The sequence below is a fragment of the Xiphophorus hellerii genome, chromosome 16 (assembly GCF_003331165.1).
Source record: "Xiphophorus hellerii strain 12219 chromosome 16, Xiphophorus_hellerii-4.1, whole genome shotgun sequence".
In the NCBI taxonomy this organism is placed as follows: Eukaryota; Metazoa; Chordata; class Actinopteri; order Cyprinodontiformes; family Poeciliidae; genus Xiphophorus; species Xiphophorus hellerii.
This window is the reverse complement of record NC_045687.1, coordinates 9131290-9156869: the sequence shown is the minus strand read 5'-3', so window position 1 is coordinate 9156869 and position 25580 is coordinate 9131290. Positions and strand designations below refer to the sequence as shown.

General features: G+C 39.6%; 3 protein-coding genes and 1 long non-coding RNA gene across 5 annotated transcripts; 3 read left to right on the top strand and 1 right to left on the bottom strand.

The window, feature by feature from the left end:
- The first annotated feature begins 257 nt into the window (after positions 1-257).
- Positions 258-19932, top strand: kank2 (KN motif and ankyrin repeat domains 2). 2 transcript variants are annotated; one of them, XM_032587491.1, is made up of 13 exons: positions 262-364; positions 5677-5760; positions 9458-9536; positions 10567-11907; positions 13374-13544; positions 13636-13744; positions 13915-14466; positions 14547-14634; positions 15929-16148; positions 16984-17126; positions 17269-17469; positions 17547-17645; positions 18642-19932. In XM_032587491.1, exons 3-13 carry the CDS (start codon positions 9500-9502, stop codon positions 18696-18698), a joined length of 3018 nt encoding a protein of 1005 aa, XP_032443382.1. In that variant the 5' UTR covers positions 262-364; positions 5677-5760; positions 9458-9499; the 3' UTR covers positions 18699-19932. The 2 variants fall into 2 exon arrangements, with proteins under 2 accessions (XP_032443383.1, XP_032443382.1); XM_032587492.1 differs by lacking the exon at positions 5677-5760 and having other exon boundaries at positions 258-364.
- Positions 19933-20305: 373 nt separating this feature from the next.
- LOC116735543 (hemoglobin embryonic subunit alpha-like) lies at positions 20306-23276 on the top strand. Its single transcript, XM_032587499.1, is given in 5 exon segments — positions 20306-20507; positions 22239-22334; positions 22337-22385; positions 22470-22677; positions 22784-23276. Coding segments are annotated over 4 exon segments (432 nt in total). The 5' UTR covers positions 20306-20507; positions 22239-22288; the 3' UTR covers positions 22913-23276.
- Positions 22814-24803, bottom strand: LOC116735548 (uncharacterized). The gene is made up of 2 exons (XR_004342393.1): positions 24696-24803; positions 22814-22916 (listed from the first exon to the last, which is right to left on the bottom strand). It is a non-coding gene; the product is annotated as an uncharacterized LOC116735548 (long non-coding RNA).
- Positions 23991-24766, top strand: LOC116735542 (hemoglobin embryonic subunit alpha-like). The gene is made up of 3 exons (XM_032587497.1): positions 23991-24175; positions 24255-24462; positions 24563-24766. The coding sequence occupies exons 1-3, from the start codon at positions 24078-24080 to the stop codon at positions 24689-24691; spliced, it is 435 nt and encodes a 144-aa protein (XP_032443388.1). The 5' UTR covers positions 23991-24077; the 3' UTR covers positions 24692-24766.
- Positions 24804-25580: the final 777 nt, after the last annotated feature.

Sequence of the window (25580 nt, the reverse complement as noted above, 5' to 3'; positions counted from 1 at the left end):
GGCGTTTTACAACAGCTGCATGGCTGCCACCAATTAAATTCTCAAACTAGCAAGAAAGAACCAACATTGCAGGTATGTTTTTGATTAGGCGATAACATTATAGCATAATTTAAAGCTCAAAATAGTCGATTTTACATCATTTGAAGCTGTTGAATGTGTTTGTATTGTTTTATTTCATATTTCAAACCTGTCAGATCGTCCTACTGTAAATGACCAAAGCCGGCGCCTGTCCTGGGGGCTGCTGGCCCTTTAAGAGGAGCAGCAGGGAGGGAGGAGGGTCGGAGCATCTTGGCTGCAGTGTTTTTGTCTCTCAGTGAGCGCTCCTGGGCCGAGAAGATTGAAAGGATTTCCAGAGAGGGGCCAGGTAAGCGCTGTGAATAAGTTTCATTTCCTCTGTTGGAATCATTTCTTCGCGTCTCTTTTCCGAAACGTTTTGAGGCACTTCAGACAACGCGCCTTTTGGAGACTTTCTTTGTGAATCGTCGGCTCTGCCCATTCCGCCGGGGTCTTTTCTATGAAGTAACGGGCTATAAATGTACTAAAACGCCCGTAAACGCAATGCTACGTTTGTATTAATTTGCAGAATTGAGACAAGGTGGGTTTTTATCATTTCGCATCTTCGTTTCTGTCTTGCATTTAGAGGAATTTGAGACGGAGCCTCGGAGTCGTTTGCCCCGTTTTTTTGTTTGTTTGGAGCATTATCTGACGCGCCGCAAAATTTAGCCAAAAATATGTTTAATTATCCCTATTTCACCGAAAAATGAAATACACTTAGGAGTGCGTCTGTCATTTTGTAGAGATAATTATGTATTTTAATTTGGTTAAATTTTCTATTGCGTTTTTCTACAGCAGCCCAAATTCATGGTCTGTTTAGATATTTTGGATGAAGGCTCATTTAGCAAGGACTTTTTCTCACAGCCCTAACCTCCGCTTAATTGACTAAAGCTGTTTCAAACGTTGTGAAAACGAAATAATAAAGAAACTTGACGCCTGTATATTTGACAATATTTTACATGTCCAGCCAGTTTTTTGTTTCACAGTAGAGAAAAGATAGAAACCATCAGGATTGCAAAACTTTTCTCTTGCCAAAAGCCAGTGAAGGATTTCAAAATTTTAAATTCATTAGGAGATTAAAACCAGTCAATTGTCTGGAGTACTCTGGGGAGAGGGTGGGTCCAGGCATCCCTCGACTTCTCATTACTTCCAGATGTGTGTGTGTGTTTTTTTCCCCTCTCCTTACTTTTTGCTCTCAGATTTGCTGGTCGGTAGACTCTGCCACTGGGATGAGGTTTTATGGATGAAGCAGGACAGGTGGAGCGTAAAACACCCCAACTTGACTGCATTTATATGAATATAGTTCAGATTTGTCTCATGAAGCACTCTGGTGACTCGACTTAATCAAATGACTACTATCAGCTTGACAGATATAATTAACAATTTCCTAGGGAAATCCTCAAATAGTAAATGATTGTATTATTTCCAAAGCTGTTTACTTCCTGGCCCTTACATGACATGACACTTCAGAGTAGAAGCTGTGTGGCATTTTGTTCAGATTAGTCAGAAAACACGTCAGATGTTGTTGTGGAGGACATGAAGGTCTTGGCAGGATGTGGAGGAGTACTCATTGGCCTGTTACACTTCATCACAGTACTCCACTGTTCCACTGTTGTATAATGACTTACTGACTGTATGTAATCATATAACAGGGAATAGCTTGTGGCAGCTGCATGGCATTTAGACTTGGGCTCTGACTTCACTTTTGGCTTGTCACATGGAAAGAGAAGTTGTGTAGGTCTTACTAGTGAACCCCATTAAGCCGATTTCATTTTGCTTCGCAGTGAAGGCAGGAAATTCTGCTGATCTTGAAAGCCGGAGAAAAGTTTTCTATCCCTGACTTGTTAATCTGAGACTGTTTTGGTCAGGTCCGGAGTTTCCCTCACCAGGTTTTGGAATGTGGCTGTCTCATTACAGCGTTCGGGCCCAGGGGTGCTGCGGTGGAATGCAGAGCTGTAAACCCCATTTGCACACCAGGCCACACGCCGGGCATTTAAATGCTTTGCTGAGACTAATGAAATTACAACTCCTGGGCGGGTTTGTCACTGTCTTCTGGCTTTATTACAGATTAACTTCTCTAGGTTTTATGGAATGCCCTGCTTTTTAATGTTTTGTTTCAGTCTGTAGTTTTGTCTGTGTTAAATTAACCTACAAAGGCCAACTTTTCTGGAAAACTTCAAGCTTTTCTCTAAATTAAGTAGAAGCTCAGTTGACGATGTTGATTTGAGCCACTCTAACGACTTTCTTTCTTACTCCAAGATCAAAATACAAAATTGCACATTTATATGTTGTATTCATCTAGTGTGCTGTTTTCCAACAGGAGCTTTTCTTCCTAAGTTTTAAGACTGATGGATAAGGACTGGATTGTTTATAAACTAAGGGAAACTCATGCAACTCTGTAAAGCCTGCTGCAGAAATGACAGCAAAGATAATGCGCCAGCACAACATAGATGATTAACGATTCCGGTGGAGAGATGCTCATTGTGAACATATGGTCTAAATCTTGGTATTGGGTCCTGGAAAAAGTAATTTATTATCTTCCCAAATAATCTGACTGATCTCACCTAATACCTTGATGACTCAGAAAAGCCAGCTGGACTCCTCTGTCCAGTAAATGGCTTAAAGATGTTGGTATAATTGGCATAGAGGGTGTTTTGCTGTCCTTCTTGCAGAGCATTTTCATCAGCATTTCTTCTGAAACCAGGAAGTAATTGATGAGATTCATGAGAGGAAACGACTTAACCAAACCGCAGTAGCATTACATCTTATTTTGCTACAACACACACCGACATGATCTTTTAACCCTAACTTTGCTCTGACCCTCTCTCCACCTCGTCTCATTTCCGTCTGGAGTTTGTCGTTCTCCACCTCCAAAAGACCTCCGCAATCTTCTTCACTGGCTCCCTCCCCACCTCTGCAACTTGCTCAGGAATCTTCTCCAAAAAAATTTTTTTTTTTTTCTTTTAGTGTGTATCTTTTTTCCGGTGCTTCTCCTTGCCTCTCGGCCCCACCCTTGCACAGTTTCCTGTTGGAGGTCAGCACAATGACCAATAAGCTAGACCGGCGGGTATTTATTCTGCTCCTGTTCCAGGAGTAATGTGAGCTGGATAGCCCCTCCTTTTGGCTTTGCTCTATAGCCGCCACTAGACGACTTCAGCCCCAGTTACTGTCTGCTCCTCCACATCACTGTTTAATGTGAAAAACAGGCCTTTAAGTTTTTTGGTTTTTTTTTTTTTTTTCTAAATGGACATCCCTTTAGGTTAGGATTTCACTGTCCCAAATTTCAAGGCTGCAGTAGAGAGCATGTCCCTCCAAAAGGAGTGGAACACACTGTATTACCACCATAATATGAGCTCATCTGGCTTCAGCGCAGTTTGGCAAAGGCGCTTTGTGTCAGGCAGTGACGTACTCATTTTAGCCACGTTTTTATGCAGTGACAGATTTGTTGCAATTTGTTTCAGTTTTTTTTTTATTTTTATTTTTTAGCCTCGAGACAAATCTCTTCAGCTTTTAGTTTTATCTCTGGAGCAGAGCCATTTTTATTGGCTTTTGTGTAACTTTTTGTGAATATCTGAGATGGGTGTCTTTCTGGGGGGTTTTTTTAAGTCTGCGGAAATGCAGGTTTTTTTTTTTGTTGTTTGTTTTTTGTTGCATTGTTGCATGTTGGGTTGCCCTGTCGTCAGTCTATTTTGGGTGGGTAGAACATGTAAATGATGGTATTCTTCTAGGCGTAACCTTTAAAGACAATGAGAAAAGTTTGTTTATGCTTTGTGAGGAGCCATTTTAGTCCTTTTGTGATCTTTCTGATGTGTTTTTTTTTCTAAATTAAATGCAGCAGAAGTTCAGCTGGGATTCATTCTGGATGAGAACTCTCATTTTCCTCTGACTTAAGAAGCTTTCTTCCTTTACTTACTTCCTTAACATTCCCACTTTTCTCTCCCCTCACATTCTGCTCTGCTCTAAGCACATTTCTCCCTCTCTTGCTTTGTGTGTTTTTTTTCCTTTTTGCTCTCCTTCTTGTTACTCTTTCTCCTGGGCTGGGAGGAAGTGACTGGGTTGTTTTTGTGTCCTTGGGGAATACAAAGATGAAAATCCCCTTCCTGTAACCCGTTTCTTCATCAGATTTCAACCCATTATCTCTATTTTGCAACATAAATTAGCAATTTGCAATGATGACACCAGGACATAAACTGATAAGAGGCTTTTTTTTTTTTTACTTGGCTGACCTAATGAATTAAAAATGTGCCCTTTTCTCAGCAGCCTGTTGCTGATGTTTTCTCAGTGAATTAAAAACAGCTAAATCATTTGTTTTTTATATAATTAATGCTCCTTACCTGAATAAATCAACTTAATAGCTACAGCTGTTGGGCGATATGTGGGAGTTTCGGGCCTCAGACAGCGCTGACGTGTTGGCGGATCTGTGTGTTTTCATGGGAGGCGTGGGAGGTTTGTCAGTCTCTTCTGTAACAGTTTGCATTTGTTATTGTTCCAATGCTGGCTTTCTAACAAAATCATCTGCACACAGTAGTCTGTTGTTGATTTCGTAGTGGGAAAAATTTTAAAATGCTTTTTGGACATGACCAAATCAGTTCCGGACGTCTGTCCCCTCGGTGCCGGTTGTTTGTTTCTTTTATTTCCACTTACTTTCAGCGTGTGGCTTTTGTAGCAGCAGTTCGTCAACTGTTTGTTTGTTTTGAGGCAAATTTCCTTGCCGCATGCTCATGCACATACAGTTTCTCTCAGCCTCTCTGTCTCTGAGATGCCCCTCCTTGCTTTCTATTAGAACCAGCTGTGGAACTAGCAGCCGAATGAATGGCTCTTTGTGATTTGGCCGTCGTTCCGGGTCTGAAACGATCTGTTTCTCCCACTACCTTCCCACCCACCCCTTTCCTGCACCTCTCACTGGTACTGGCATGACAACACTATTAAACAATGGACTGAACAACCAGGGCCTCTGTTATGATATTATGCAAAGGTCACCCTTTGGTAATTCTGAGGCCCTGCAGACAAAATGTCCGGCCTGAATCGTAGCTGAGAATCTGCAGGCACTATCATGTAGCTTATCCACTGAACGCTCATGCAGTGGTTAAGTCTACATAATGAGGAATGCAGTAAAACCCTCATGAAATCAGTTTGGGTTGCATAGGTGATGGCTGTTCCCACCAAACTTGGAGGGTGTGTGTCCGTGCCATGGGATTTAGGAGTGTTAGTCACAAGAAAACAGCACACATTGCCTAATCACATGGGAAGGCAACTCCCGCATGTAGCCTTGAATTGATTAGTGTACCCAGAGCAGAAGTGTGGAACAGGGTGGGGAAAGAGGAGCGCTTAAACACGGACCACAAGGTCTGAGCAGCTCATCCTATAGGGGTGTATTCTTTGCATCTGAGTTGTCAGTCAAACCACTGGAATGTTTATGGATGCTTTTATTTTTCCCAACCTGTTTTAAGTGTTGCGGTGCGGTGTGTCTGTACACCATTTAATGGTGTGCAGACAAAAGCTTATGTTTCCTGATGACTTAGTCAAGATATTGCCCTTATTTTTGGTTTTCCAGTCTTCAGACTGCTACAGTAGAGCGTACACAGATAAAGTTCAGGTTTCCTTTGCTCATATTTCCCACAGGTGTTGACTGTTGAGGGAAAGAGAAGGGAGGAAGAGCGAGGATCTTAGGGAGGAGACATCCCATCCTCACAGTGCAAGCAGCTGGTATGGAGCACAAGAAAAACCTTTTTTTTTCCTAAGTCAAAACCCATTTCCAAACCTTCAGCAAAATAGACATCATAATAAAACCCAAGAGTCGTAATGCAATGGAAAAATCCATAATCTTTAGTCCAGAGGTAATTCCTTGGCAACAGTGCCACTTTTTAATCTTTTGCAATAGCAATAATATTAATAAAATGACTTGATTAGTCTGTTAAACTTAGTAGAGCTGACTTCAAAATGTTGCCTGGTATGTTAAATGACTCCTGAGGGTGGTCTCAGTCCTCTGACACACCAAAGAGACAAGAATGTTTATGCATGCTGTAAATCAAAGCCAGTCTTCAAATTCCCAGATGGGATGCAAGAGTTTAGTTTTAAAAAATAAATCTGAAGCACAAAACGGTTTGCACAGGAGGGTGATGAAGTCGCAGCGGTTGGTCTCGTGACATCTTACAGGACATGCCACAGACATGTAATTTGTGCTGGATGACCTGCATCTTACCCCCTGAGGCCAAGCTTAATCTTAATGGCAGAGAATGGAGGGAGTAGACCGGGCAGTGAGAGCTTCCTTTGGTATGGATTTAATGGGGGGAAGAGTCAGGATGGTCAGGGAGAGGCATCTGAAGAATGGTAGCAGCTTGAGAGCTGAAAATGGTAAGAAGGTCAGTAGTGCTACGACGCTTATGGGAATACGTATACACACATGGAGACGCAGCTGAATCGCCCCCATTCACCACTGATGTAAAAACAGATGTGGAGGCCTAGTGGTGTGGGCATTCGGGGAGGATGATGTGGGAGGAAGAGCTTCCAGAGAAGGAGTGAAGGGAGACTTTGAAGCAGAGAGTAGCTTGAAGGATAGAGGGGGAGAAAAAGGGTTTTGGAATCGGGACAAATTTAGCGGACGTCAGCCTTTGTGTCTGGATGGGATGTTTGGTGGCTAAACTGCCGGCTCTAATTATATCTCATCAACTTTCCCCTTTCTGTCCTCCGCCCTCCTGCCCACAAACTCTCACACTCTGTCACAGTCACTGTGTCGCTTTCTCACACATTTGGCCGTACTGACACCACACTACAAGTGCAGCAGATAATCAGTTTCACACTTACGCTGGAGATAAACAGACCTAAAATAAATTCTCAAGGAGGCAGGTCAAATTTTTCTTCTTTTTCTATCTTTATATAATTTAAGATTACCAATCCATCTTTTTTTCTCCATAGACTCCCACAGTATGAGGAATGTTCATGTAAGGCTAAGTAACAATTTTTATCAAGGATTAAGAATCGGCTGCTAAGAGATTTTTAAGGGTTTAAATGTTTTTGAAAAACAGAAAAGCAGGGCAATGCTGCTGTAATGTATTCTCCTTATCTGGTGAACTTCAACTCCCTGTTTAAAGGTAGAGCCATGAATAAACAGCTGACACAGAAAACAGTTTCTAAGAGCTACTAACAGCTTTTGAGCATTCTCTGGCATGTTTTAAAACCTCACTAATACTGAAATACCCAACTTTCCCTCTTCTTTCCTCTATGAAAATGTCCACAACAGTAAAATTGCAAATGGACAGAACTTACATAGTGCATTGTTGACCTGTTTGAGATAATGTATAGTGCATTCACTGACCAGAAATAAGATTTATGTATTTATTTTTACGTTTCTGACTTCATCAAAACTGTCAACTCCTGTTTTTCTGTTCTTCTCTTTACAAAGTAAGACAGATCTAACAATTTGATATTCGTTGGTTAACGAGCTTGACTACCTGCTCAAATTCAGTTTACAGTGGGCTGCTTATCAGACATGTGAGTTGCTCCTGGACAACAGTGGTTTTAAAACAGCAGTATCCTAATGAGAGTGTTGACTGGTTCTCCTTTGGTTTCCAATTAAGCCTCTAAACATAGCAAATTATGCTGGATTATAAATTGCCCCAGCAATTATTGAGATAAATGATAATATTGTTGATCTGAGACCATTTTCTAGTAATAAATTGGTAACGGTATTACAATGCCATTTTCACCCCCTCCAACACCAATAAGCTTAAATTTTGTAAAGAACATTCCACTGTGGAACTGGAAGATATTTTAAATATCCAAAATAAAACACAGCAACCAAAAATAAGAACTAAAACAGAAATAAAAACCACTTGCAACCAAAACCATAAATAAAATGTATTATGATGTCTCTTTAAACAAAATTACCCTTTGAAAGTATTTATCATCAAACTGGAAATTATCAAGCTCATTTTAATTTAACAAGCGATTTGCTGATGAGATACTTTTGCGACACTTTTATTTTGAAGTCATGCATATTTTGACCAATTATATTTCCAAATAACCTGGTTGTTTTTCCTTTAAGTATGGGGGGGGAAAGTGCTAGTGATGAAGCATCACCACTCTATGCAGGCGGAGAAAACTCATGTCTAGCTCTTCTTCTAGCAACTTATCAAAAAACACTTTGAATTGTAGGGCCAGTATTTTAAATTTGAGCAGTTTTCAAACCATAGCTTCAAAAACCTTGATAACCAGCCCATGTCCATCTGGGGCATTTAATAATTTAACTTTTTAGATACTAAATGTTGGTTCTTGATGCACCTTCCAGTTTACTGATTCTTACAGCAGTCTGATAAGGAGGGCTTTCAAATATCACATTGCTGCTGTGTGCATGAATGCATACCATACTGTCACAAATCCATGGTATGTGGCCATTTCAGAATGTATATGATGAAGGAGCACAGATGAGGAGAATAACACAGAGGAAATTTAAGTGAACACAGCACTTCAAAAATACCAAGTCTGCTCAGTCAGTGTTTCCAAGTGTCCTACTTTTCACAAACGAGCAAGCACCAGTTATGGTCACAAGACAGACAAAGGGAGGGAAGAGAAACAACCCAGTGCTGAATCAAATTGACTATGCCTTAAGAAATAAAGCAGAGTTTGTTTTGTTTTCGCTAAAATGTTTGATCTTAGCTTCTTAGAGCTGCAGTAATAAAATTAAGTTGAACTTTTCTGTGGCTGACTTAGGAGTACCCGTTCCCACAAAGTGATGACCTAGAAAGTTAATCTTTTCCAAGAAGATACAAACTCTAAATGACTGGCATGAGGGGGACTCAGTGCTGCCTCTGCCAGCACGATAAAGGCAAAAAGGAAATCTTTTGTTTTTTCAGAAATCAAATACATCACCTCTGAAATAACAGAAACATTCAAGTAGATTTGAGGAATAGTGGAGAAAAGCAAGAAAGTGAGCAATCCCAAAAACCCCTGATCATCAGCTGACACCAAGCAAGCGAGACAGAAAAGAACTGATGTGGAAGATTAAAGGGAAAAAAAAGTAAGAGTGAGAAGGAGCAGAGACTGGGAGGCAAACCTTAATTTGAGAGACAAAGTTGGTGTGCGCAGATGATTCCTAATAAGGCTGTAACTGGCAAATCTCCGTGCTGGATTCAGCTGCCAGGAAACTTTCGCCCTGTAGCTCTTCTCAGGCTGCTAAGAACAGAAGCAAATACACAATCAGCTGTATTTCAGAGAATAAACGAGTAAAATTAGAGGCTGAGAAAACCGTGCAATGTAAGAAAGAAAAAAAAACTACACTGTGTGTGTTGTGCAGCTCATTCGTTGTAAACAGATAATTTAAATAATTACTTCAACTGTATTATTGTTAGTGCAGGAGACATCCAGTCTGCTCATTATTAATTGAAAGCTGTGTGTCTTCTCACAGGTGAGAGTTTGTGTGTGACTGAAAAGCAGCTGCTGGTTCGTCATGGCTCAGGTGCTGCACATGGACCCCGGCTTTCCAGGTTGGTTTTATATTTACTGATAATAGTAACAATAATGACTGAATGAATGCTACTACATTAAATCTTTATTTAAAAAAATCCAGAAAAACTACACCCATGTAAGAGTTTATATCTCTGTTTAAAAAATAATCATATTTTTAAAAGAATTCTTCAAAACGATAGTTTTATCATTTCATCTTTCCTGGTGCCACATAGATCACTGAGTAATAGTAGCTGATAAGAGTTTCGTTTTGTCTGAATTAGACCAACAACAATGCTATAAATGGGTTTTGGCAGACACCAGAGCTAATTTAACCCCTTACTGACTTGTCTGATTTAGTTAAAGAACTACACCTAACTATCTGAATATAAGACTTTAAAAAATATGGTTAGATTTATTTTTTATTTTTTTTAACTTACATACAGTATTTGTATTTACTTTGAGAATTTATTGCGTTACCATATAGTTCATTTTATATGTATTAATCTTAGCATTTCAGAGCTTTAGGTTTTTGGAGGATCATAAACTAATAATCATCCCAACAAATGCTCTGAAAAAAAGTTTTAAAAATGTCGTAGTTTATTTGTGTCATCATGCCTGTTTGTTTAATTTACCATTTTATTTTTAATCTTTTTTTAAAATTTATTTATTTAGGCACTTCTTTTTTTACAGATACATACTTGCTAACCGAATATTTTCTGTGTTATTTACTATTTTGTGTTTTCCTAAAATTATTTAATAATGTTAAATTTATTGTTTGAGTTAAATTGTCTAAAACTCGTTGTATTTGCTGGTTGAATAATTACTACATTGACTCATTTAATCATCTTTTATTTTTTTTATTTTGTCAGATATTTTGGACCATATGTGCACTTCGTCTTAAAGTGAGATTAGATTTAACAACAATCCCTTTGGTGTCTAATTAGTGGAATTTTACAGAGTGCATGCTTTATTACACAGGACTCCAGAGATTATTCCAGTTTTTAAAGTCTGAGCCCAAGATTAGACAAAGATTTCCGTTTGTTTGACGTTGATTTCCTTCCCCTGCAGGGAAACTCAACTCGCCTGCTCCTCCGACGCTGCACACCAAAGAACAGGAGGCGCCCTACTCAGTGGAGACCCCCTATGGCTACCGTCTGGACCTGGACTTCCTCAAATATGTTAACGACATAGAAAAGGGCAACACTATTAAAAAGGTGCCTATACAGCGCCGGCCGCGCTATGGCTCCCTGCCTCGGGGGTACGGCTACACCGGCTCCTGGTGGACCTCCACAGAGTCTCTGTGCTCCAACGCGAGCGTGGAGAGCAGGCATTCCTCTTATTCCTACTGTGCCCCAGGCTATCACACATTACAGAGACCCAGCTTTAGCACAGCTCGGGTGGAGAAGACCCTTTTAGATGCTCGCAGGAAGCTGGAGGAGGAGAAAGAAGGGAGGAGATTCTCAAACCTCGGCAGCATGAACAACAGTATGGCAGGGTCTAACACCTCTCTTAGCAGTGCGCACAGCTTCAACCGGGCACACGGTGGAGGTGGGACTTTCACTCCTATGAGCTCAGGCCTGTCCACACCAGTGACTCCGACCCCTGCGCATTTGCAACATGTCAGAGAGCAGATGGCCGCAGCCCTGAGGAAGATAAAGGAGCTGGAGGAGCAGGTGAAGACCATCCCTGTGCTGCAAGTTAAAATCTCTGTGTTGCAGGAGGAGAAAAGGCAGCTCAGCGTTCAGCTCAAAAGCCAAAAGTTTCTTGGACACACTCTGGGTTTTAGCCGAGGTCGAAACCGTGGGGAGCTGTACATCGACATTCCTGAGGAGGAGGTAGGCACGGGAGCTAAAAGCACCAACAAGACAACAGAGCCATTGTCTCCAACTGAAGTCTCTAAGCAAGATTCAGGCTGTGAAATTGAGGACACAGTGATTGTGGGTGGAGCCCGACCAGATGCTAAGAGAGAAGTTCGCACCATTGGAGTTGGACCAGAGGGGTCTAGGGGCAGTCGTGATGTGGGGGTCTGGGTTCGAGAGAAGGATCTGGGTCTTCTCCCAGAGGCTGAGGTGCTCAAAGATCAAGTTGGTCAGCTTGAGGGGAAGCTAACGAGGACTCTGCAAGAACTGCAGGCTGCACAGCTGCAAAAGGCTCCACAGGCAGAGCATCCGGTAATGGAAACCAGCATTGGGTGGCAGGAACCACAAGGCAGCAGTCTGCACACTCTGGTCAGCTTCACACAGCAGCCACAGCAGAGGGAGCAGAGAACTGTGGGGATCCAGGTGTACACACTGGAGAAACCTACAGTAGTGGAGGTAGGCACGCTGCTCCGAGCAGAAACCTGCAGCTCTCCCTCACTTCAGCCAGCTGGTGGAGTTACAGAAGGTCACCACAAAGGACAAACTGAAGGTTTGTGTTAAACTGATAACATAGGGAGAAAAAGTGAGGGGCTTTCCACCAAAGTAGTTCCACTTCAGAGACAGTGCTCTGTTAATAACATTAATAAACTTAAAACTATCAGCTCCAGCCCTGGTGCTAACTTAACATTTTTCCTTTGCTATTGTAGGTTTGAGTTCTTTTAGAACAAATTCACACTGGCCCAGTTTAGTTCGCTTTAATTGAACTATAGTTGGTTTGCCTAGAAATTCTTGCTCATTTAGAGAGATGTGAATGTGCAACCAAACACTAATGTGGACCAAACGCTGGTTCACCTAAAGGTTTCGGTTCGGTTGAAGTGAATTCTGGTGTGGTTTGATAGCATATATGAAAGGCAAGCAGACTGGAGACAACTCCAAAAGCTGGTCTACCTGACTATATGTGTAAGTGTGCCCTTACAATGAGGGCTTGTGGTAAATTTAATTATGACCAAACAGACCTAATATAGAGACCTCCATGTTAAAACCATTCAAAGTTAAAGTTGCCTAATTCATGAAAACATGACCTTGCTGTTTTTCATTTTCCTGCAGTTTCATGTAAATTCTACCGCTGCCGCACAATTCTGCATACGGTCATCATATTTCAACTGAACGTATAAACACAATTTACAACTTTGTTTATAAATATTGAGTCTTTTATTATTGCCATCTGGCATTTATCAATCTGCTCAACTATGAATTGTAAGGATTCCTTTAAACTGAACTTTCATGAGTAATGCTAAGAAGTTGGATATGCTGGTTTGCATTGTGAATAATTTCAGCAAACAGAGTGTTTGTCTTAGTCATAATTGATCCACCTTCTTGCAGGAATAAAAAGACAAACCTTGTCATATGTATAGCTGATTCACTGCAGCACTACGAAGATTGATTGAAAACATCACTGGGAGGAGGAAACAAGAGAGGTGACGTGCAAAGTGACAAAATGACATGATTCTTCAAAAAATGAAGCCAATTTTTAGCTGTTTGTTTAGAACCATTTAACGACTTTCTCTTGAAGAAACGTGAAAACTACTTTGGTCCAATTAGGGCTTAAGTTCCCAGTTTCTAATCTTTAAAAAGCCAAAAGTTTCTTGGACACACTCTGGGTTTTAACCGAGGTCGAAACCGTGGGGAGCTGTACATCGACATTCCTGAGGAGGAGGTAGGGACTGGAGCTAAAAGCACCAACAAGACAACAGAGTCATTGTCTCCAACTGAAGTCTCTAAGCAGGATTCAGGCTGTGAAATCGAGGACACAGTGATTGTGGGTGGAGCCCGACCAGATGCTAGCATTTATTTATAGAAAAATTTTCTGAAAATTGTAAGCATTTTCCACACAAAAAGCTGGATTGTAAAACTAAAACAGATTGGGCAGAATCAAATCTTATTAGGATGGATGTTCAGTACTGTTTTTTTTCTTGTAATCCTTAACTTACTGAAGTTTCTCCCATGTCTCAAAAGTTCCCGTTGAGTTGCCAATTGCAGTCAGCTCCAAGCAGGTCCGTGACGTCCTGAAAAGTGGGCTATCCACATCTGTACCTGTCAGTAATCCTGCCATCGCTGTAGCATCTGGTGATCAGATTGGCTTGGTGCAAACCAAAGAAGAGTCTTCCGAGGTCTTTTCTAAATCAGGTCTGTCGATTGAGTTAAGTAAAGTGTGCTTGCTTTGTTCTCCAAGCATCATGTTTTCACTTTAACTTTGATTGATGGTTTCTTATTTTAGCCTCATCTCCCCAGTCCTCGCTGAGATCAATTATGAAGCGGAAAGCAGAAGGTGAACCAGGCTCCCCCTCTACAAAGAAAAACCTGCAGTTCATTGGAGTCAATGGAGGGTAAGTGGCTATTACATAAAAGCAGCACTGAGCCATTTTTATCCACTTAGCACTGCTATCATTAGAGCCAAAGCGATGCTGTAAATGGAAATAAAGCAGACATAACTTTATTACTTTTCATGAACTTCGTAATAATATTTCAGAGGACTAAAAGATGCATTGTCTCCCAGGTACGAGTCCACCTCTTCAGATGACAGCAGCAGTGAGAGTTCAGACGATGGGAGCGACTCCAGTGAATATCATGAAGCAAGAGAAAAACTTCCAGACTCCACCAATCAGCTCCAGCGTATAACTGTTAATAAAACTTCCCAACCCCAAGAAGAAAGCACCAGTGTACCTCAACAAACTGCCATAAAAATGCCAGCTATAACCCATTTAGAGGACACAAAACTGCCGGAAAATGCTCATCATTCACCAGCAACTGACTCTGTTGAGCGAAAATGTGCCTCCCACACATCGACGACAAACTCCACCTCAACACCTCAAGCCAAGGATTCTGCCTCCTCTGTGGACCAAATAGCAGATAAGCACACTGTTACCCAGGAGATCACTTCCACATCACCCAACTCTGAATCTGCACCAATCACCATTAAGTGTTCTTCAATATGCATCACTAGATCTGCAGAGGTAAACGCTCTGTCACAAATGTCTACCACCTCCTGTCAGCCAGAGTCCAAAGCAGCACCTGAGAGCGTTAAACAGGAGTCCTCTAAACCAGTCAGGTAAATGTACACACACTTCAAGGAGAATCTGTCAGCGAGAATTCTCTCTGATTTGTCTGTTTTGTCTGTTGTCTGTGCAGGCTGGAGCTGAGTGAAAGCCTGATGTCAGCTCTCTATACTCTGCAGAAAGCCCTGGGGGACCCCAATGCTTTCAGCCAACAAGCAGCAGTATGTCTCCACACTAATTCACTCATTAACTATGTCTTAGAAATCCAAGAAACTAATGATAGCTTCTCTTTCTTGAAACGATAGGATCACATGCTTTGTGAGATTTGATCTGCAGTGTTTCACAAAAGCATTCATGCCACTTGAGTTTTTTTTTTCTTAACATCTTACATTACAACCACACATTTTAATGTATTTTAGGAGTCTAATGTGATGAAACACAAAGTAGAACTGTAGAGTAAAAGGAAAATTATGCTTCTTTCACTATTAAAAAAAATAAAAAATTACCACTGGTTTCTAGTGGTATTCATCCCCAGGGAATCTGTATTTGTAGAACAGACAATTCTCAGTCATACTGGACTGATATGTCATATGATTTTTTTTTAAGTCTTCTCAAAGATTCTCAATTGGATTTAGGTCTACCAGTTCGTATACATGAAAATGTTTAGACCTTAATCATTGCATTTGGCTTTAAGAGGGAGAGAGCTTTGTTTGATTTTTCAAGGAGTGTTCTCCTGCAGCCTTTAAGAGGTTTTTGCAGGATTGCCTTGTACTTATCTTGACACATCATCCCATCAACTCAGACTAGCATCCCTTAATCAGTGACAGATTTCTGCCAGATCAATCTTTACATTTAGGCCAACATGTTCAGATTTGATTTAATCTGACCAAAGCAGCTTTTCTACATGCTTGCTGAAAATTGAACTTATAAACATTTCCATAAAAGGTTTTCCTTTTTCTACTCATCTAAAAGAGCCAAATTGGATTGGTGTGATTCATGATTATTAGTTGTCTTCAACGTCTTGTCCCACCTGAGCGGTGGATCTCTGCAGCTTCTCCAAAGTTAATCTGGACCTCTTGGATGTTAATATGGATTGAACAAAGCTCTGGGAGTTATTTTACTTATTTTTATTTTTTATTGAACCCTGTTTTAAGCTGTTGGTCAACTTTACTTCTAATGGCAAATGGTTACACTTCATTGCATTTAGGGGTATCGGTGAAAAGGGGTTCTACAACAAATGGATATTATTGGATTTTGTCGATTTAAAACATATCAGAATTTGTGACTGTAATGTGACAAAATATAAAAAAGCTCAAGAATGAATCATTTTGCAAAGTGCTCTGTATTTAGCTAAACAGCTAAGCATCTATATTATATTTATTGTTTTCTGCAACTAAAATCTCAAAGAAAGCCTTTTGCTTTCACTGTTGAGTTCATTACCTAGTCATGTCTTTGTACTTAGCAGTCTGTTAAATGATTTTCTGCCTTAAGTGTCCTCATTGTGTCTGCTCACAGAGGACGGCCTACACCATCGTCCTGCAGGAGTGGCTGCGTGTGTCCTGTCACAAGGCAGCCAACACAGCGGACGTCAAGGCCTACATGGACACCTTTGCCTCCATCTCCCCTCAGCTGCTGGAATTTGTGATCAACATGGCAGATGGCAATGGGAACACGGCGCTGCACTACACTGTCTCACACTCCAACTTCCCTGTGGTCAAACTTCTGCTGGACACTGGTGAGAGTTGAGATATAATGCGACCACAGACCCTGACTCTTTTATTTATTTATATATATATATATATATACATATATCTATATATATATATCAGTGTTTGAAATGGGGTAATGTGACTTTGTGTGCGCGAAAGTGTTTCAGATATTACTGTGACGTTGTTTCATATTGGCGTGACGGCTCTGTAGCATAAGAGCTAGCTGGGAAGTTTTGAACAGTTTGGAATTTTTTTCTTTAAGTATTTTTCAGGTCTGGAAAAGTATAAAAAAAGATTATGGGCAAATATCCACATTTCCAGGCTTTATCGTCTCCTTTACTTCCTTGTTTCCTTCCTTATTCCATTCTTCTATGACTTTACTTTGTTTCCTTTCATGGTACCTAGTATTCTTCATTCTTTCATTCTGTCCATCTTTGTTTCATCTCTTCATACTCTTTCCGTCTTTCTTGTGTTCTTCCTTCACTGTTTTTATTTTTCCTTCCTCCTTGCCTTATGTTATTCCTTCCTCACTTTCTATCTTGTATTTTACCCTTTCTTCCTTCCCACCTTGTGCCCTCGCAAAAATATTTGCCCAGCTATATGTTAAATTGATTAAATGAGCTAAAGAGTATGGGACTGGACAAATACTGAATATGTAAGCAAAAATGTGTTTAAACCCAAATAACAGCACAATAAGAGTAGAAAATTCATATTACGGTATTAATCTGCTGTAATGATGACTAAGAGAGATGATGTGTCTTGCATCTCAATGATTAGCCTGTCTTTAGCATGTTGTATGATGGGGTTTTTTCTGCTGCTGCTCTGCCTTCTGCCACGCTGATTGCCCTCTCTACTTGACAGGCCTGTGCAATGCTGACAAGCAGAACAAGGCCGGCTACACAGCCATCATGTTGACGGCTCTGGCTGCCTTTCACTCTGACAGCGACCTCCAAACTGTCCTGCAGCTGCTGCGCACCGGGGACGTCAATGCTAGAGCCAGCCAGGTGCGCCCTCTGCTGCTGCTTACGTTCTACTGCACCTTGATGCCTGCAAAAACTCCAATCCGGGTCAAATATTCTTTATGAATAACGTTCAATAGTTTGACTGTCACAGTCTTAGTGTTCGGATCTACATGTGTGTTTGCAGGCTGGTCAGACAGCGCTGATGCTCGCCGTGAGTCACGGGCGAGGGGATATGGTCCGAGCGCTGTTGTCCTGCGGAGCTCAGGTCAACATCCGTGATGATGATGGCTCCACTGCCCTCATGTGTGCCTGTGAGCATGGTCATGTGGACATTGTTCGTCAGCTACTCTCTGTCCCAGGCTGTGATGCGACACTCACCGATAACGTAAGCAAACCTGGTCCACCTCTCACTGTTCCCCAGTGTTTGCTATCATCTAGTTTTCATCTCATTGTGTCATGCAGGACGGCAGCACTGCTCTGTCCATCGCACTGGAGGCCAGCCAAAACGACATTGCTGTACTTCTGTATGCCCACCTTAACTTTGCCAAGCCTCCTTCACCTGTGAGTACTGAATTAAGCTGGTAAAATACTATTATCAAGCTATGAAATGTTTCCCAACAAAAAGTTTTAAATTGTTGGCCTTGGAAATTCTCTTGTGGGTAGGAATGTGCCACGCTCAGGTAAATTAGAAAACCCCCAAATATCTGTGCTGTACTCTTCAGCCTGGTATGTTAGCATGTTAAATGTTCATTTTCAGGAAGGTAAAGACAAAGGAGGACTGAACAAGAATAGCTTGTAGGAAAAATGTGTTTCACTTAGAATATGGCACCGCAACTTAAATTGCTTTGAAAAGGTATTCCTTACTTCTGTTTTTGCTTAGTTGTTGTTTTTTTTAATTAAGGTTCAGGTTGGTTGGAATACATTTTTTTCCTTAAAAATGAAATAATCTATTAAAAGAAGTTGGGGGTTTTTTCGCATCCAAGAGTAACAAAAAATTTAAAAACAGAAGAAATCTATACAGAAGCAAAAGCTTGTTTGCAACACTTTAAATTTCCAATGATACATCTAAATAAATCAAAATGTCTCAGGGGAAATGGAAACATCAGGAAAAAAATACAAAGTCCCATCTGTGTAAAAAAAAATAAAATAAATAAATCAGAGCAGAGACATCAAATACAGACTGTCAGACAGGGTGGAAGAGGAATGATGATTTGTTGGCCACAGGACCAACGTGCTTCAAGGTCACTGTCAACTCATTGACTGCTGGATGCCTGGGTCTTGAGCTAGAGATGCAATAAAATAAGAAAGATGAACCCCATTGGACTAGTTCTGTCCAGGTCTTTCATTATTCCTCTTTGTATATTAAGAAAAGCTTAAATCTGGATATTCACATTTATTTATGTTAGAAGCGGCATACAATTTATTACTTCAGATGTTGCACATCTAAATGTATGTTTTAAGGACACCTAGCTTCTTGCATGTGCACAGAAAATATAAAAGTTCTCTACTTCTGTTTATGTATTGACTGATTTTTAGTTTATTATTTGCTCTTTCTAGGTGTCTCCTAAGTCTCCTCTCTTGGGTTCCTCTCCTCCATCTGGTGAACCAAAATAAACTCGTCTCCTGCAGCTCGCAGCAGCTTCCACTCATGTTTCTCCATCCACGTAATTTAGAAAAAACAGTGTGTCTGTTCATGCGTTTGTTTCACTCTGAAAGTTTTAGGTACATCGCATTGTGCATATAATAATAACATGACAGCTTAAAACATTGTCATATGTTAGTTTTGTTCTGTCTTTGTCATTTAGTCTCATCAGTCTGACATTGTAACGTTTCAGTTCTTTACACTGTTTTTTTTTTGGTGGCACTTAAAAGTCAAAACTGTTAACAAATTTCATTATCCTGATTATGTTGAGTCATTTCTCATTTTATTCATAATCTGTCTCATTTGAGATTCTATTAGGGGAAAAATCTGTTCTGCAGTATCACCATTATGTGTGATCATTACTGCCATTTGGAATAACAAAAGCCAGCCCTCTCATAAGTGTCCTTGCATCAACTAGCTCATTGGTGCTGCTAAATAATAAAACAAAAGACACCACCTCCACATTCTGTCAATATTTATACACAGGATTTATTTACAGAGTATTTTTCTATCTTTTTTTTTATTATTCTTTTTCAGGACCTCTGATTCTAATCTTGTTTCCCACGCAGTGGAAAATGTCTAACTAGACGATGAATAAAAATTTTATGCATTGGCAAATTATACCAAAAGATTTGTCTCTTCCCTCAACTTTAAGACTGTGTGTAATACACAGTCTTTTTTTAATTTATAGTCAGGAAGGTATCTTCAGCAGTGGTAAGAAGAGATTAGATTGTATCTGTTTATGCAACGTGTTTTTGTAAGATTAACTGGGTTGAACAGTGACTGAAGGCGCTAGAGAAGCTTGTAGGTCTCGTCAGGGAAACGGCAAGTGAGTGCTGAGTTTTAAGTGTGTCTTGTGTAAGATATAAATACTGAAATAATATATGTCAACGCAAACTCAGAATGGTAATGCCTAAAGTCTAACTCAACAAAAGTGCATAGGCTGTTGATGTCAAAATGTCTTTTACTTTTTAAAAGTTTTTTCCACTTTTTTCATATCCTCTTTTTAGTGGAGAATTTTTGATAAACTTTGGAGTTTTTAATTTAAGTATCTATCTTTTTTATACATATCGAGTTTTTAACCTCACTCCAATTGTATGTAATAGCACAATTCTGTTTTTTCTCTGCTGGTTTCTGTAAATTATAGACTCTGTCCTCTGTAATATGTGCGTTTTGAAAAACTACTTAATAAATGTGGAACACGTGCTTGTCTTCTGTTCATTCAAGATTCAGGGTGTGTGTGCATCCTTCAATTTGTACATCTGAAATTGAGGCCTTAAAATGTTTGAAATTCATTGAAAAACTAATTACCTGGAAGCCTGACATTTCAACACAAAAGAACATAGTCTGATTTAAAATATTTTAATCTGTATCCGGATTTTAGACAGGTCCCCACCAAAATAACGTATACTTTAGGGGTTAGATGACTGTGTCCATTTGACCCCTTTTCTCAAACAACAATGAAGTCATCTTTGATAAATTTACACGAGTTGTAATCTTTGAGAAAAACTCTGTGGCAGCAGCAGCTGTTGGCTCTAGACAGCTGCTTGTCAATGGGAGGAGCTGATAAGATAACACACTACTGGATCCATAGCAAGTGAGTTTACATCTTTACAGTTGAAGTTTGAAACAAAAAGACTAAAAATCAACAAAATGAGTGAGCGAATATTTGTATTCATCCTGTCTTGTTAAAAGCACAGTTACTGCCCATCCTTATTTTTATTTCATTTTTGTTTTTGTTTTTTGCTTCTTCAGAGCTTTACTCTTCTACAAGAACCCAGGTAAAGTATATAATTTTTTTTTAAATAGTTATTTTGCCTAATTAAAGGCAAATGGAGTCACGTATCCATTTGTCTTGTTTTGGTGTAACATCTACTTTACTTGTGTAAAATGAGTCGACCTATGCCTTTGCTCTGTGTTTAAAATGGTCAGTCTTCTTTAAAAAGTCTATTATTCTATCAAATGTGTTTGTTATTGTTCTTACCCTGAGTCAGTGCATCATTAATCCAAAATGAAAGATAGTGGTGATTGAAACGTTTAATTTGAAAATGACGATTAATTTTAAAAAAGTACATTACCAGATTAAAGAATAAAACATCTAATGAATGTAATTTTATGAGGGAGAATCATCTTTCCTAACTGTATCATCCAAACTATGGTGTGTCCTCTAACTAGCATCATTCTGCCTATTTAAAATCAATCTTTCAAGTTTATTTGTATAGCACATTTCAGCAACAAGGCAGTTCAAAGTGCTTTGCAGCATAAAAACACACAAATACAAAGTCATAATAGATATACAGTCAACAGCTGAGAAAATCAGTGACAAACATTGCCTTTTGATGAGTGCTGTCATGCACAATCATCAATGCACATGAAATATGTTAATGTTTCATTTATTATAGCTCAAAAGCAACTCTAAACAGTGGGTTTTTAGTCTAGATTTTTAAAGAAACTCAGTGTTTCACCTGTTTTGCAGTTTTCTGAAAGTTTGTTCCAGATTTGTGGTGCATAGAAGATGAATGCTGCTTCTCCATGTCTGGTTCTGTGGCTGCAGAGCAGACCGGAACCAGAAAACCTGAGAAATCTGGAAGGTCGATACAACATCAGATCATTAATGTGTTGTGGTGCTAAGCTGTTCAGTGATTTATAAACTAACAATATTTTAAAGCCTATTCTCTGAGTGACGAGTAATCATCGTGCTGTTTGGCGACATGGTGTGTCACACTGAATGAACCACAGAAAGCAAAGAGGAGAGCTGTACCAGGAGATTAGAAAGAAAATTATAGACGATCACGTTAAACGTAAAGGCTATCAGGCCATCTCCAAGCAGCTTGATGCTTTATGTTCTCTTTAACGTTTTCATAAATGAGGTACACATCGTTTCCACAGTGTTTCTCAGACAGACCAGAAGTATAACAGGGAGGTTAAAACACAACCCTATCAGCTTAACTAGAAATGAATCTTATCTCTTCAATAAGTGTGGATCCAGCCCTGCATGTGCAGTGTAGTTGATTAGATTAGGCTCTAACATATATTTTGGCTGCAGGGCCCAGAAAGTAACTAAACTCAGCATCTTGGAATGTTTCCAGACAAATCTAATAATATTTCCCCGACTGCAGAGCCTGGATTTCAAAATCTGCCTGAATCTTCTCTGTCTGTGTTTTTGCATTGTTCTTTAAGAGGGGGATCTCTGTCTATAACTCTAAAATAATAAGTGACTAACTGGACTATATGCATTATGACAAGAACTGTATGCTATTTTTATTGTAAAAACTGAAAACGTAAAAAAAGTTTTAGAATTTTTTAGTCCTAAAATCTGATCTAGGGTCGTTATTTGATTTTTTGATAAAACCTAAATCAATTTTATTCGAATCATTTTATAAACAATTTCAATAAAAGGTTATTTAATGTCAAATAAATGTTATTTTATCCAAGGGAAGATCATTTTAAATGGTATAGCTTGCCATTAGTTTTTTTTATTGTAATAAAGAGGTGTCCACCCTCTTTCACAGGCTTAAAAGCCCTGGGATCTCGATTCAGCACGGTACTCAAAACTCCCAAAATGACTAGCCTTACTGCCAAGGACAAGGACACTGTCGAAGCCTTCTGGGAAAGATTTCTCCCAAGGCAGCAGCCATTGGAGCAGATGCTCTTCACAGGTAAATGTGACAAAAATCTTCAAATTCCAGCCTCTCACTGTTTTAAATTTGCCCACCCACTTTTTTTGTTTTCTGACCTTTTAGGATGCTAGTGGTGTAACCACAAACCAAGACCTACTTTGCCCACTGGAAGGACCTGAACCCCGGATCTGCGCCTGTGGCAAAGCATGGAGCTACAGTGATGGGTGAAGTTGCTGAAGCTGTGGCCAAAATCGACAGTCTGACTACAGGTCTGCTCAACCTGAGCGAGCTGCATGCCTTCACTCTGAGAGTGGATCCTGCCAACTTCAAGGTCAAGACTCAGAGCTTGGAATACATCCTTATTGTCTCCTCCTATCACATCTGACAGGGGTTAAGTTTACTTAGATAAATTATAACTTGTTATGTTTACCTTGCAGGTTCTCGCCCACAACATCCTTCTGGTTTTGGCCATCAGCTTCCCCAACGACTTCACCCCTGAGGTCCATGTGGCCATGGATAAGTTCCTGTCTGCCGTGGCTCTGGCTCTGTCCGAGAAGTACAGATGAACACCTGGAGAGGAAGTGAAGCTACATCAGTTCATTCTTGATGTGATAAATAAATGCATGAAAATAAAAACCCTCAAAAAATGGTTATCTGGTTCTTTTTGCTCTGTGTGCAAAATCCTTCATGTCGGTTTGAAAATTCACACATTCATAGTCATATCAGATCAAATGAATTGTTAATACTTGGTTTAGTCAGCCTTCAGATCTGGAAATTGGGATAAAGACTGTAGATTTGCATTTAAAATGTTTTGCATCTTATTTTTACAATTATGCCTATGAACTGTTTGCATTAATGGTACACTGAAGGTGTTTGTCTGTGTAGTATAGCACTGGACTCAAATAATAAATGAAAACATTACAAAATTTCCCAGTATGTTTTGATTAGTCAATTGGTTCAATAAATTATCCTCCTCAGTGAAATCTTGATAACAACAATAGTTAATCATAATCAGAGCCGCAACTTTTAAAAATACTTTGTTTGTAATTGAGGCCATTTACACAAACAGAACCGGTAAATCTCAATCAGCATAAAATGTAATTGAAAATGGATTTAATTCTAGTATTTCAATCACACAAAAAAGAAAAGCTTCATATTAAATGAATTCATTACAAACATGTTGAACAATGTCTTGCAAAAGTATTCACATGGTTTAAAAGCTTTCCCAGATTTGATGTAATAACCAAAGCTGCGGTGTATTTGAATGGAATTTTATGCTATTGACCTCATACTAAGATTAAACTGCAAATGTGAATGATTCTTTCTGTAATGCACTGAAGCCAGTTTTCCAAGCTGCAAGTGTAAAATCATTACATATTTCTTTAAACAAGATGCAAATGAGAGAAAATTAAAAAATGAAAACCTTTAATTCTAACAGTAAATTTCCCATTTTCTAACTATCCTGACCATCCACACCTTTATTTTTTTTTGTGTTATTTTTGAATATTTTATCATATAGAGCTGAGTAAGTTTGAATAATATTTTGTAATTCAAAGAAATTTCAGAGACACTGAAAGATTTTATCTCACAGAAACCGTTGATCAGGATTACTCAGACCGCCTCCCGTGGGCCGTTTCAGGGGAGGTGCTGCTGGGTGTTTCCTCTGCTGCCTCTCAGACAAATAGCCCTCGCACTTAGTTTGTTAGTTAGTCGGTTATTGAAACAGCCAAAATGACTAGTCTTACTGCCAAGGACAAGAACACCGTCAAGGCCTTCTGGGGAAAGATTTCTCCCAAGGCAGGAGCCATTGGAGCAGATGCTCTTGGCAGGTAAATGAGACCTGAAACCTTTGAATTTCAACAACTTTTTGCTTAAAATTTTACCCACCCATTCTACTCTTCCACTCAGGATGCTGGTGGTTTACCCACAGACCAAGACCTACTTCTCCCACTGGAAGGACATGAGTCCCGGCTCTGGTCCAGTGAAGAAGCATGGAGCTACGGTGATGGCTGGAGTTGCTGACGCTGTGGCTAAAATCGACGACCTGACTGCAGGTCTGCTCACCCTGAGCGAGCTGCATGCCTTCAAGCTGAGAGTGGACCCCGCCAACTTTAAGGTGAGGATTCAGAGCTAAGAGTGTGCTTTAAGCTGTGCATTGGTCCTTTTTTTCTGCTTGTATGAAGTCTAAGTGTCGTCTCATCACTTGTCTTTCACAGATTCTTGCCCACAACCTCCTTCTGGTTTTAGCCATCAGCTTCCCCAACGACTTCACCCCTGAGGTCCATGTGGCCATGGATAAGTTCCTGTCTGCCGTGGCTCTGGCTCTGTCCGAGAAGTATAGATGAACACCTGGAGAGGAGATCCAGACATATGAATTCACCTTGTGTGATCAATAAATGCATGGCTGAAAAAACGCAAAATGTTGACTTCTGGTTCTTTACTGGAGATTTCTGTTCTGTTTTCACAGAAAAGTACATGTAGAAAAAAGAAAGAAAGGTTGCAATATCTTGGTCTTGTGTGAAAAGGAAATTACTCTTGATCTTAAATCATAAATTAACTCTGATTAATTATGTTTTTGTGTTTCTTAACAAGTAGGCTAAAAGATTTCAAAAATTAAGATCAAATAAAATATCAAATACAACCTCCAACATCTATCAGTTTGGGGAGGCCTTATTAATAAACAGAAACAAAGGAGAAGAGGGGATGATTTCCAAGAAACAAAAACGTATTGGTGATCTTCAATATTTTTGGGAAAATATTTCTTAAATATGAACTTTCTGTACTGTGCTTGTCTCATTACACTGAGACAACCAGCGTTTAAAATGAAATCAGAAATATATTTCCATCTAAACAATTCTCTGGTGAGTTCTGGGTTAAAACAAGCTTGTTCTTCATTCATTGAAGTTCCTCTCGGTAGATAGAGCAGCCAGGAATTTTACTCAAGTAAGAATAACGTTGCTTCATAATTATATTACTCAAGAAAAAGTAAAGTAAACAGTGCTCCAAAACTGCTCCTAAAAGTAACCTACTTTTTTCACAAAATTATTAAAGTAAATGTAACTGAGCCGCCGGGTTTAACACGAAGATTTTAACAACTGCCGCCCTGGACTCGTCTTTTATGGCTTTTGGTGCGTTAACTCTATAGTAGTTTTTCACATGATTTTTCAGTTATTTGAGATGCACATTCAAAGAATTTCATACTTTGTTTATATATTGAAAAAGACAAACAGTAGC